At 40.9% G+C, this 14,542-nt stretch overlaps 1 protein-coding gene across 1 annotated transcript in view; it reads right to left on the reverse strand.

The window, feature by feature from the left end:
- RYR3 (ryanodine receptor 3) overlaps positions 1-14,542 on the reverse strand; it is a 575,267-nt gene that overhangs the window by 401,416 nt on the left and 159,309 nt on the right. Inside the window, exons 11-13 of the mRNA XM_024202042.3 lie at positions 11,037-11,201; positions 8,482-8,603; positions 1,147-1,315 (exon numbers count right to left, since the gene is read on the reverse strand). Of these exons, the coding sequence (XP_024057810.2) occupies positions 1,147-1,315; positions 8,482-8,603; positions 11,037-11,201 (456 nt within the window). The remainder of the gene's footprint in view (positions 1-1,146; positions 1,316-8,481; positions 8,604-11,036; positions 11,202-14,542) is intronic.

Below are 14,542 nucleotides of genomic sequence, written 5' to 3' on the forward strand. Positions count from 1 at the left end.
GCGTGCCAAAGGTGCCGATCCCTGGTCTAGATCCATCCTCTTTGGAACCCCTTTTCAGGTAGTTGAAAGCAGCTATCAAATCCCCCCTCATTCTTCTCTTCTGCAGACTAAACAATCCCAGTTCCCTCAGCCTCTCCTCATAAGTCATGCTGACCGTGCAGTCCACACCATCCTCTAGATCATTAATGAAGATATTGAACAAAACAGGCCCCAGGACCAACCCTTGGGGCACTCCGCTTGATACCAGCTGCCAACTAGACATGGATCCTTTGATCACTACCCGTTGAGCCCGACGATCTAGCCAGCTTCTATCCATCTTATAGTCCATTCATCCAGCCCATATTTCTTTAACTTGCTGGCAAGAATACTGTGGGAGACTGTATCAACAGCTTTGCTTAAGTCAAGGAATAACATGTCCACTGCTTTCCCCTCATCCACAGAGCCAGTTATCTCGTCATAGAATGCAATTAGGTTAGTCAGGCTTGATTTGCCCTTGCTGAATCCATGCTGACTGTTCTTGATCACTTTCCTCTCCTCTAAGTGCTTCCGAATTGATTGATTCCTTGAGGACTTGCTCCATGATTTTTCCAGGGACTGAGGCAAGGCTCATTGGCCTGTAGTTCCCCGGATCCTCCTTCTTCCCTTTTTTAAAGATGGGCCTAACAAAGCTAGAATTAAGTAATGTATCCCCTTTCATAAAACTGGGATTTCTCTGCAGTATAAAGCTCATGTTTCTAACCCTTGGGGGTTGGCAAGCTATCAGACAAACTCATCATTGGTCCAAGACTTAACATAAGCCATCTTGGGCCTCTAGTATAATTTGCGGGGTAGAGGAGGGAGAGAATAAGTAACTTTTTTGTGTCAGTATGATTTCGTTAATAATGACACTTGTTTGAAGATGCTCAGAAGAGTGAAATATTAGACTAAATACAAATGGACATGGATTAGTAGACAGCGACCAGGTGAGGCAGTCAAAGGTGCATGCTAACAGCAATGTAACATATGATTTTATAATTTACTACATATACCCACAGCAAATATGTACATACAAATCCCAGTATTCATGCCTCTGGAAGACAAACATTTTGCTTTCCTATTAATGCTAGTTATAGGATATGCTGAAACAATCTAATAATCCCCCCTCACCTCTTCTTTGAACAAATTTTGTCTGTTTTTGAGTGAGCGAAGTTTGTTTTGCTTATCTTCATGTTCTAGTTCTTCTTCTGGAGGCTGGAAATAAGTAATCAGGTCTTGCAGGGTCTCAAGTACCTCCTCAATAGGCAGGGCGATGGGTGCTGCTGTTCTGTTGTTTCCACTAAGAATCGAGAAAGAAAGATTGACAGTATTAACCTCTCTATACAATTTAAGTTACAATATTAATATAGCAACCTATTGGCCTTTTGATATCTAAAGCAGTTCCTTTTATACATATGACCAGGAATGGCTAAAAATAAAATACTTGCTACATGTGCCCCAAGTGTAACATTAGGCAGCAATTAACCTGACTTGCCAGTAACTCATACAACTGTTTATTGGATATTCAGTGAACAAACAAGCCTGCCTGAAGCTGGATCATGATATTCAGGGAAGTCCTATGGCCTGTGGTATACAGGAGGTCAGAGTAAATAATCACAATGATCTTTTCTGGCCTCAAAATCTATGAATGTTAGCTCTTACATATGTGTAACATGAAGGAGAAGAAAAAAAATGAAAAAAAGAGAACAGACAAAGCGAGTAAAGAAAACTGCTATTTCTTCATTTTGTAATGGATTCTCTACTAGAGATTGCTCCCATTAAATGTCAATTGTGATGTAACAAATAGATCAACAGTGGTACAAGGACAGCTGCATATTGCCATACAGTTTCGTATTTTTGCAAAAAAATTAAAGAGACATATCTTTCAAAGAGTGTGGAGAAGGGATCAAGTTATATGCAATGTTATATGGGGGGTCTGGGAGCGAGAAAAAGGAAAGAGACGTCAAAAACACTGCCACTCAGCCTCTCCTCACTCAAATTTGAGTCATCATCACATTTTCCAAGCAGATGATTGTTTCAATTATAATCAGGCAAATACAACAATAAAGCATAGTACTTCCACAGTAGAGCTGATTGGAAAGAAAATCTCCCTTCACAGAAAATTTGAATGAAAACGCAAACCATTTCTTTTTCATCAAAACTGACAGAAAAACACACACACACTCTCCATGACAACATTCAATTAAAAGGAAAAATCCTCAATTTTCTATCAAACAGTTTTGATAGAAAATTGTTGACCAGACCTACTATACACATGGTAAAGCAGCTGTGGCTATTTTTACAACATCTCTTAGAAAAAGAGGAGCAGGAGAAAGAGACAGCAGTATTTTCAGTAATGTTGTTTAGGTTAGAGAGATTGATATTTTCCAGCTCTATTACTATGATTTCCCCCCTCCCTTTGCTGTACAGTTCCCTTGTAAAACTGAATATACTGAACCAGGAGCAAAGGAAATATGCTGTTCCAAATAAATGAAATATGTTCTTTCAAATGTGCTTTGGTTATTGTCAGAGATGGGCCTGAATAAAAATCCAATAATTTAACATGCTCCAAGGTGAGAAAAGTTCAGATCCGGATATAGATCCAAACGCGAAAGCTTTGAGATCATCTCTAGGAATATTTGTGTTGTCAATTTCCATCTTTGCATTACTTCTCTATGCTACCTCCAGATTTTTCAAAATAGCATACCAAGATTCTTAATTTCACTCTATTCTTACACATTTCCCCATAGTCATTAGAAATTAATGCACACAGAGACTGAACTTCCCTTTCACCCTAGAAATCACCTCGACAGAACACATGAGAGACAGAAGTAGATCAGCACAAGGAAGATTGTATTTTCACTTCCTTTAAGATACACATGTTGCTGGTTATTAAAGCATGTTATTCTGGAAGGTTGGAATACAACAATCAATTTACTCAGAAGAGGGAAAAAGAACAAGAGAAAAAGCAGAAGTAGCATATTGAATTCACTATGCAACACACCAAAAATATGCCTCCTTATTTTAAAAATGTTTTCAGCTACGACATATATCTAAATATTAATATAGTAATTTCTATCTTCCTAAAGGGTAAATTCATCTATGCACATACTCTGTTTCTGTAGCTGAACTCCAAACTATGATTGGAACAGACAGTTCAGAATTATTCCATTTAAAGTCTCAACCTTTATTGGGCAACTAAAGTCTTATAATACTAATCTAACTTGATCACTGACAGCAATGATTCTAAACAATACTGTAGACTATAATAAACCAGCTGTCTACACCATAGTTGATCAGATCTTTTTTGGCAATCTATACTTTTTTTTTTTAAACCTGATTCAAGACAGCTGAAAAACTTAGGCTAAGTATTCATTTGCATGAATAATGTAAAAGTAAGTTAAACATTTTTCATTGAGAAAAGTATCTACTCTGTAGCTACAGTTGATTAAATACCGGCTTAAATAGTTACCTCTAAGATAGCAAAATTGGAGAATGTGACAAATTTGACATCTACTCTGGCTGAATTTGACAGTTTTGTTCACTGAGGTTCAAGGGGGTTATTTTTTTGTTTTTTTTTTTGTTTTTGGTAAGGTGGAGACCCTGTCTGCAACCTACAAATTTAGATGCTTGGTCTACATGACTGGTAAAATCTAACAGAAGGGAATTTTGTTCTAATGTTGGCTGAGATTAATATCTCTTTGGGAAAGGAAAATATTACCTTCTCTCACATGTGTGGTATAGCAGTTAGGCCAACTACAACCCTGTTTTTAACCACCCTTCATGAAGAAAGTTATGGAGAAGGTTGTGATAGGAACATTCTGGTGTTATATGAAGATCTCCAATTTCCTTGAGTGCTTTCACATGGGTTTTCAATACAGTTACGGTGCACAGACAACACAATCTCCTCAGTTGGTGCTCGCATCCTATCAATGGACAGAAGTCAAATGTCCAAGCAGACTTTCTTAAAACTGTCATCAACCACTGAAGCCACAAGTTTTTGTAGACTTTTCTAAGGTCATGACAAGGTTAGATGGGGCAACACTTTAGTGGTTTCATTCTCTTTCTCAGAGAGAATCAAATGGTAGTGATGACTCATCTACCCAGAGGGCAGTTGTCTTGTCCTGGTGTGTAGACAAGATCAGAACACAGATGAGACTCAATCCTAAAATGGAGGGATGCTGGCTGGGTAGGAGAAGCATCTTGACACCATGTTAGAGATGGTGTTAACACTATTACTTTGTTAGTAATACCTTAGGTTTTGTTAGTTAGTTGCACAGTTTTGGGATGAATGTGGATCCCTGTTCATTCCTCAATTCACAGCTAATATTAGGATCAGCCTGATGTGCTCCCCTCCCCCGCCCGCCCATTTCCTGTTGGTTAAATTATTACACATGCTTCTCTCTGAAGCAAACATAAATAAAATTATCAACACATTTGAGATATCCAGGCTGAAATGATTTGTACATAGGAGACACTTGAAGAAAAAATGGTTACCTACCATTTTGAAACTGTTGCTCTTCAAAAGTGTTGCTCACGTCCATTCCATTCTAGGTGTGTGCATACCCACATGCACAGTCGTCAGAGATTTTTGCCTTAGCGGTATCTGTAAGGTCGGCTGTGGTGCCCTCTTCAGTGCTGTGCTCATGTACTGGTATATTAGGTGCTGCCGGCCCTATGCCCTCTTAGTTCCTTCTTGCCAGCAACTCCAACAGAGGAGCAGGAGGGCAGACAATGGAATGGACATGAGCAACACATCTCGAAGAACAAGTTATGAAAAGGTAGGTAACCATTTTTTTCCTCAGAGTGCTTGCTCATGTTGATTCCATTCTAGGTGATTCACAAGCAGTATCCTTGGAGTGGGCTCAGAGTTCACGGTCTTGTGGCTTGCAACACTGCTCTACCAAAACCAGCATCATCCCGGGCCTGCTGGGTACATGCGTAATGGGTCGTGAACGTGTGGATGGACGACCAGATGGCTGTCCTGCAGATATGCTGGATCAGCACTTGGGCTAGGAAAGCTGCCAAAGAGGCTTACACCCTGGTTGAATGGGCGGTTCCAATTGCTGGAGGGGGCACCTTTGCCTGATTGTAGCAGCAGCAAATACAGACAGTGATCCAAGAAGAAATTCTTTGAGCAGACACTGGATGACCTTTCATTCTGTTGGCCAACGTGATGAACAATTGTGTTGACTTGTGGAATGGCTTGGTCCTTTCAATGTAGAAGGCTAGTGCCCTCCTAACATCTAGGGAATACAACCTATGCTCCTCCTCCAATTTATGCAGCTTTGGAAAAAAGACAGGTAAGTATATGAAACTTCCTGGCCCATATGAAACTGTGTGACCACCTTGGGCAGGAACACCGGGTGCGGCTGCAGCTGGACTTTGTCCTTGTAGAAGACCATATAGGGCAGTTCCAAGGGAAGTGCCATAATCTCAGAGACCCTGCGGGCAGATGTTATTGCAACCAAGAACGCGACTTTCCAGGAAAGGAGGAGGAGGGAGCAGGAAGCTAGAGGCTCAAAGACGGGACCCATAAGTTGCGACAGCACTAGATTCAGATCCCACAGAGGGATTGGGTCCCAGACTTGAGGGTAGAGATATTCCAGGCCTTTGAGGAACCTGACCATCACGTCCTGAGTGAAAACCGACCTGCCCTGACGCAGAGGATGGAAGGCTGAAATAGCAGCCAACTGGACCTTAATAGATGAAAGGGACAGGCCTTGAAGCTTGAGATGCAGAAGGTAGTCTAGGATTAACTGCAGAGAGGCCTGCTCAGGCCGAATATCTTTATTTGAGGTCCAACATGTGAACTGCTTCCATTTGACCAGGTAGGTCACTCTGGTGGAGGGCGTTCTACTGCTGAACAGGACCTGTTGGACACTGGCCGAGCACTCCTGCTCCTCCGCATTTAACTATGAGGCAGCCAAGTTGTGAGGTGCAGAGCCGTCAGGTTTGGATGTGGAAGACTGCTGTGATTTTCGGACAGCAGGTCCGGCCGGAGCAGTAGCTGTAACAGAGCAGCCACCAAGCGGTCCTCCAGCAGCATGTCAAACCAGTGCTGGCATGGCCAAGCTGGCGCTATGAGGATAATCTTTGCCCCGTCCTGCTTGATCGTCATGAGGACTCTGTTAATTAATGGCACTGGAGGGAAGGTAACAGAAGGGCCCACAACCACGGGAGCAGAAAAGCATCCGAAAGGGAGCCTTTGTCAATCTCCAGAATCAAGCAGAAAACATGGCATTTCCTATTCTGCCTGGACACAAATAGGTCCACCCGGGGAGTCCCCCACCTCTGGAGGATAATGCTGACCACTTCTGGGTGGAGTGACCACTCATGGCGAGATGAGAAGGTCCTGCAGAGGCGATCTGCCAAAGTGTTCCTAGTCCCAGGGAGGTGTGTGGCTACGAGATGGATGGCCCGTTGAACAGAGAAGTCTTCGCAAAGGGCTGACAATCTGGCTCTGCCTTGCTTGTTGATATAGAACACAGCCGCTGCATTGTCCGTCAGGACCTGGACCATCCTGTTCTTTATGTGAGGCAGGAAGGCTTGGCAGGCCAAGCATACCACTCTGTGTAGGGAGAGATCGTGACTTGACCAACAACCTTGCATGCTGAGATCAGGATGCCACCACACTTGATCCCCGGACCAGACCTTTATTAGCTAGTCATTGAGGTACGGGTAAATTTGAACACCTTAACGTAGCAGGTAAGTGGCCACTGGCACTATGTGAACACCCTCGGGGCTGACAAGAGACCAAAGGGCAGTGCCGTGAATTGGAAATGGCACTGGCCCAACACAAAAGGAGGAATTGTTGTGTCCTGGAAAAATGGAAATATGGAAATATGCGTCCTTCAAGTTGAGGGTGGCCAGGGAAACCATGTGGAACTTCAACTTTCTGAGGTGCTTGTTGAGGCGTCACAGGTCCAAGATGGGTCTGAGGCCCCCTTTCACTTTCAGGATTAGAAAATAACAGCAGTAGAATCCTTTCCCCCTCATCTCCAGAGAGATCTTCTCTATTGCCCCCATTCTGAGGAGGTTATCTACCTCCTGGATGAGGAGTTGCTCGTGAGAAGGGTCCCTGAAGAGGGACGGGGAAGATGGGGTGGAGGGAGAGTCAGTCAAGAACTGCAGGGTGTAGCCCAAAGATATTATGTCAAGCACCCAACGGTCTCAGGTCAGCCACAACCAGGCTGACCGGAAGGGGCACAGGCAGTTGAGGAAAGAGCAGGAAGGTGGATCCTGGGATGTGACTGGGGCACCATCCTCGAGCGTGCCCTCAAAATGCCTGTTTCTGGCTTCCTTGGTTCCTGGAAGGGCCAGACTGAGCAGATGACTGGGAAGATGAAGGGTGTCATCATTTAAATCCCTTGTCTCTGTCCTTTTTCCTATAGGTGCTCAACCAGGGAGTCCCCTAGGACCTGGACGGAGGAGGCAGAACCTAAGAACTATATACAAAGGAGGTAACAATAGCTGTTAAAAACGGCTAACACTCTTGCAGTTCAAGATGAGGCACTCTGACTAACTGTCGCAGGCAGTAAGAAGGAACTCAGAGAGTGTAGGGTCGGCAGCGCCTAATATACCAGCGCATGAGCACGGCACTCAAGAGGGTGCCACAGCCAACTCTACAGATACCGCTAAGGCAAAAATCTCCGATGACTGTGCATGTGGGCGTGCACACACCTAGAATGGAATCTACATGAGCAAGCACTCAAAGAACAACAGTCTGATGTTTTAGGATGCAGAATGTGACCCCACCTACTTAATGGAGTTTGACCATTGGGAGCATAAAACACCTATTCTCCAAACTTTGTAAAGTGATGCAGTTCACTTCTGAATAGAATTCAAAGGGTTGATTTTGAGCTACTAAGTCATAAATGGTCTGAGTCCTAGCTACTTAAGGGAATCGCTTCTTCCCCACACGTAGCTGGGACAAACTCAGATCAGTAAAGATGGTTCTGTTAACACTCTCTAAAATATGAGCATTTTGGGGACTGAGTTAAGTCATTTTTGTGGAAAAGCCTTGACTCTGGAATTCAATTCTCTCATTGATCCAACAGAGCCTGAAACTTTCCAGACATAGTGCAAAGCTCATCCATTCTCTCAGGGCTCTGTTTCTTGGTGGGAGACAGTCTGCTGCATCTGGAAACAGCCTATTAAGGGCAGATGATGGTAAACATACCTTTCAAGAAAATTTTCAAAATTAATAAAAAGTATATCATGGGGACATGCTATCAGTAAACATGGGGCCAAGTGAAATTTGGAATTGGACCCAAATATGAACTTCCAGCACTCTATGGTGTCCGGATTCATTGTTCAAGTTTGGCTGATGGTAGAGACAGGCCTTACTTGCAAAGATAGGTCCCAGATCTAATTATAAAATCTAAAAATAATTAAATTCAAACATTTCAGTATATTTGAAAAGAACTACATAAAACCCATTATAGATAATGCTGTGCCATATACCTTATAAACTGGCTAAATAAGCTGGAAGTATTGCGAATGATTCGAGCAGCCTGGGATTCTTCGTGTTGACACCTTTGTAATGTTAGACCATCATCCATATGTCCTTCTTGGTGTAATATAACCTATGGAATGTAAAAATAAAATCATGTTTGGAGGAAAATGTGCAATTGAAAATACAAAGCCTATAATTAGGCAAATAAATTGCATTTGGCAGAAACAATATTTCAAATGTAATTTTAATACTTTGCACCTCTTGCTTCAATATTGTGCTAAAATCTATTACCTAATTTTGATTTATATATAGTACTTATATAATAGCTGAAATCCACTTTGTCCAGGAACTTCTAATACTGATAATTTGCCTATAGCAGGGGTCGGCAACCTTTCAGAAGTGGGGTGCCGAGTCTTCATTTATTCACTCTAATTTAAGGTTTCGCGTGCCAGTAATACATTTTAACATTTTTAGAAGGGCTCTTTCTATAAGTCTATAATATATAACTAAACTATTGTTGTATATGACTAAATAAGGTTTTTAAAATGTTTAAGAAGCTTAATTTAAAATTAAATTAAAATGCAGAGCCCCCCGGACCGGTGGCCAGGACCCGGGCAGCGTGAGTGCCACTGAAAATCAGCTCGCGTGCCGCCTTCGGCACACTGCCATAGGTTGCCTACCCCTGGCCTGTAACAATAATGCATAATGAATTCCTCAGTCTTTTCTAGCAAGATCACTTAGAAAAGGGTAAGAGAGATTATTAGTAAACCTCAGAGATTCTTTAAGCTTCCTTTTAAAGATAACATGAAAAAATTTCAATGTAAAAACAAAGATGCTTTCCTTTCTAAGCTCTACCTTGCAGGAAAAGGAGGACTGAATTTACTATTTTAAGAATGACAGGAAAACCAGTTACAGTGATAAACATCTTTAAGACATACTACCCAGCAAGGGAAATGATGTTTTGAAAGCATCAACATGTACCAAAAACTTCTCCTGATTCATCTAACCATTCTTACATTGACCTGGGTTCCTGATGGATCACCAAACTAAGCATGGTCAGTCCAGGCCTTTCTAGATGGAAGACCTCAAAGAAACACTTAGGAGCTTCAAGAAGTGGTACTGATGTTTTAGTGGGTCTTACCTCTGTCCTTCAACTATTCCCCCACCGTAATAGCACAAGATGAGAGAACACCATGCTGACTTTTGAAGATGTAAAGCCCAGGTTCATTTGGAGTCATTAAATTCCATCGCATTTTTTGCCAGAGTAGTATGATTTACCGTCCCAGCTCAATTTTAGCCCCAGTAATTACATTCAAACTATCTGAATACCCCTTTCCTCTTAAGGATGGCTGAAATGATTAATATCAGTTTGCTGAGTTTGTAAGGCGATATAGGATCCTTGAGGGTGTTAAATATATATGTAATGCCCCTGTAAACATAACCATCGATGGATGATCACAATGCGTCAGTCACTACTAGCTGTAAATCATAATTTTACTCAACACTTGCTAGCATCTGCTGAAATAATTTTGCTTTCAGATATTGAATATCTTGCAAAAAGAAAGACACATGGAGGTTACTTAATTCTTTTGGCACCAGTTCCATATCATTGGTCCCTAACACAACATTTTCATTTTCTCATTCGCACAATGTGTTCCAATTGTACAATCTACCGTAACAACTCTAACAATAACTTGGGAAAATGCTGTAGATAAACTATGTTAATTTTAACTCCATTATTCTTAGCAAAATGTACATGGACTTTGAAAAAAAGAGGGGGTCATGTGCCTCAAATTAAAGAAATCACTTAAACGCATCTCTCCCTTATAATGGAAGGTCAAGAGTGAGACCTTCTACGATTTTTGGGAATTAAAGAGAATGCCTCAGTACAAGGATTGCCCTTTCTTTTCATCAGCTCAGATTTGAGTATCTCAGTCTATATTTTAAGTGATATCAGTATTATCTGGATCCCTACCTCTTCACTACACACTTTCTAGTAAACTGAATCATAAAAGGGGAATACTTTCTACAACCATTATAAGAAGTTTCTAGAACTGCTCCTTGAAATTAAAATGCCAACAGATTTCCTGATCTATGAACTAACTAAATCTTGTCCTAATCTGTGCCTGTGTTTCTCCAGCAGCAGGTAGGATGCAACGCAAAAAGAAAGCACCGTAGATAGATGCTGCATGTTCTATCTTTCATATTCTTTTCTCTCCCCTTTATGTGTGTTTTCTTCATTTTGTATTAAAGGAAACAGGATCAGACTTCAAACAACAAGAGCAAAAACAGCTCAACAGCTGGTGGAGGGGACTTGATCACAAATAAAGAGCATGGTGTTGCACCAGCCTGAATGTCCCTGAGTCTCTGAGAAGAGGGGGAGAAGGGCCGAACTGGAGGGGCATGGCATGCACCCCGTTACACTCCTACTATGTTCAATGGGAGTTTAAGGCACTCAACACCTCAACATTTTCAGGATGAAAGGCAATATGACCCAATCAATCTCTTACATCTTTAATTTCTATGATTTTAGCTTATACTTTTATTTTTTTTAAATGCTTACCTTTCTTTTCAAGGGTCCTAAACGTGGTGCTTTAGCATCCTGTGCTTGATAAGTCAGCCACAATGCACCGGTTACATGCTGGACAAAACAAATGGAATCACCATACTTTATTTCGGCGACTCCCATACCTTCTATGTCCCGTTTATGAACAGATTCCAGTTTTTCCTTTAGTTTAAAAAAAACATAAAACAAAAAAAATGCAAAAGTATTAGTTTAATCTCAATAGTGCAAAGGCAAACGCTATACTCACTAATGTTGATTAAAGCCTATACTAGCCACTTTGCTAACAGATGTAGCTAAAAGTACACCTTTACATAATTTATGCCTTGATGTTACCAAATCAATGGGTTACATTCTATCCTCAGAAAAAATGTTTATTTTAACTCGTTTCATTATTATAACAATTTTTCAGCACAACAACCAAACAATTAAATAAATAAGCCCATAAGTTAAACTTTTGTGAGGATTTACTCAAAGCTAGCATTACATGTATGTTAACCCCCTTTCCCCCCAAAAATAGAAAACAATTCTAGTTCATTTTTTATTCAAAGTGAATACTGCTCTGCAGCAGACACTGGTTTCTGAAGTGTTCCTCCGACATTAAATTCAATTAATTTTCAATGTGATTTTTTAATTTAAAACTGTATATGTAGAGAAAGTTGCTTGGGATTGTGGGATAAGCAAATTAGCTGGTTATTTTCTCTACAGTGATCAGCAATTAATTAATTAATTAATAATGACAAATTTAGAGTTAGCACCCATGTGAGATTAATGGGAATTATTCACATCTTTCCAACTATTGTATAGTGCTTTTTGGAAACTCAGGCTACCACTAGACCACTTTACATTCAGTTCACAACTGAAAGGTTTTCTTCCCAACCACCATGGTGGGAAACAAGGGGTTTTTTGTGTTTGTTTTTTAAATGAAAGTTTGAATGCCAGTGTACAATTCTGGAGCAAGAAGTGGATTCTGCAGCAAATTCTATGACTGCAGATCTCATATTTCAGTGCATTGTAAAAAACAGGTATAGGTACTATGTATCTAAGTAAGTACTATAGTAGTAGTATCTATACTCTCTATATAATATTGTTTAACAGTATTACATTTATATGCATTTTGCTTATTTTATTATTATTCAGTAAATGTTTTAACATTTGTTATGGAGGAATATTAACAACTTTCCTCTAGTTACAGATAAAATTTATAGTTCAGTTAAGTGGTTGATTCAATGTCACGTGGAAGCCCAACGTGGAAAGAGGGGGTTCTGAAAGTTCAACAGCCCAAACGTACAAGGGAGTTCAATAATCAGTTGCTGCATTGACCCAATCCATATATATGGTACACACACTAAGGAAAGAGAGTTATGAAGAGACTGATAGCATGAATTAAGAAAATTGCTGTTGTGATTATAGATTGAGCTCATTCGTCAACATGATTTACGGTATAGTTCTTAAAATAGATTATTTTTTTTTACACTTGGACTAAACAGATTTAAGATTAAATGTCCAAGTTGCTGATGTCATCTGCAAGATTGCCCCCCACTCTTACTGCATTTCACTAAAAGCATTTCACTCTTTATCAAAAAAGTATTAATACTTCTGTGAATGCAATTGTAGCAAAGCAGATAGTGTTGCTGTAGATAGATTAAGCCAGCAATTCCATCATGCCGCATATTCAGATCTAGAGGCAGAGAGTGTGTATTTCCAAAGACACATTTAGACTCATTGGTACATTAATCACTAGGCTAATTATAAACAATTTTTCATCAATATTTATTTATTTAGGAGGACAACCCCCCCCCCCATCACAAAATATAGATCTGATTTCTAGTGTCAGGCAAAATGGAAAAATGGATCCTATGGATCTAACTCAGTAAGGGGGGCGGGGAGCAATCTTGCAGATGACATCAGCAACTTGGACATTTAATTTTATGACTTAAAAAAAATTAATACATGGACTGAGCATTTCTGATATTTACAGTCTTTCTAATGTTACCAGGGTTAGGCCAGTCAATACTTCAGGCACAGACAGACCCACCAATGGTACTAAGATTATGTTTACTATTAATGTTCCAGTGATGCAAGGATGAAGCACAAGGTATTTGTCCTCTCTAAAATTTTGTGACAATACCAACTTAGGCCCCAGGAAATCAAGACGAGTCCTTTACCAAGGCCTGGCTCAGGGTTTCCACATGTTCCCCCTACGGTTAGGCAACAGGCAACCTTCATTCACTATCTTCCCTAATTCCTTCCACAAAGCAGGTCCTTAACAAACAGGAGTTCTACCTAATATCTAGATAGGTATTTATATCTTTTGGGTACATTGATAAGCCTGACTCATTCTTCTCTGTGCGCCAGAAGTCAGAGCAGAGAAGTTAAGGATGGTGGTGGGCTGGGAAGAGGACTTCACACCAAATTAGAGGTCTCAGAGCTGAGTAAATCAACTGAATGGTTTTGTAAGGGTCCCAGTTTCGCTCAAACTCACAATGAGAAAGACAAAGTAAGAACTGCCACCAGGGCCAGCTCCAGGCACCAGCCCAGCAAGCAGGTGCTTGGGGCGGCCAAGGGGAAGGGGCGGCACGTCGAGCTGTTCGGTGGCAATTCAGCGGCGGGTCCCTCTCGGAGGGAAGCAACTGCCGCCGAATTCCCGCTGAAGAAGAAAGCGGCACGGTGGAGCTGCCGCCGGAGTGCCGCCGATCGCAACTGCGATCGCGGCTTTTTTTTTTTCCACCGCTTGGGGCGGCAAAAACCCTGGAGCCGGTCCTGACTGCCACACTAGACAATATCAATAGACCATATAGTCTAGTATCACCTTGCTGATAATGGTCAATGTTGGAAACTTTGGGGCAAGACCTAGCCCTCTGTCTGCTTCCAAATTCATGCAATACACATTGCTTAATATGTTGCAATGTGTTGTATCCACTGCATGATTACTTAGTCCAGGCCAGGACATCAGCTGACCCTTTGTGGTAACACTGTACAGCATAGGCTATTTTTCTCAATCTGGGAGCTAGAAAGTCAGGAAGAGCTATAGTAACTGTGTTTGTCCAGCACCCTGGATTTAAAAAAAATCCCTTTGTGTTTACTGAAGTTAAATCCCGTCTCTTTCCCTTTGTAACATAAACCACATGTCTGTGGTTGGACGGTTTATTCTGATCCCAGTGCCCAAACAGCCTATGTCCTTGAGTATAACAACAGCACTTGAATTTTTTTTATCTTATCTCTTTGAAGTCAAGATATTGAGATATTAAAAATAGCTATTAAACATGAAGTGCATTTAATGATGTTTGCCATAACTATGTTAATTCTCTTTTCACTTGCATGGAACTGCCACATTTCAATGTCAATTTACGCCTGAATAGACAGCATTGCAATGCCAAGATTAAATGAAATTACCATATACTCCTTGGGGATGCCATTACAATGTCAAAACCATGGGAAAATGTCAGATCAAGTTTATGGAGATTGTACTATGATGTCCAAATGAGATGAAATTTCATATCATT

Source organism: Terrapene carolina, unplaced genomic scaffold (genome assembly GCF_002925995.2).
Source record: "Terrapene carolina triunguis isolate 2854851 unplaced genomic scaffold, T_m_triunguis-2.0 Scaffold96, whole genome shotgun sequence".
NCBI classification, from domain to species: Eukaryota; Metazoa; Chordata; order Testudines; family Emydidae; genus Terrapene; species Terrapene triunguis.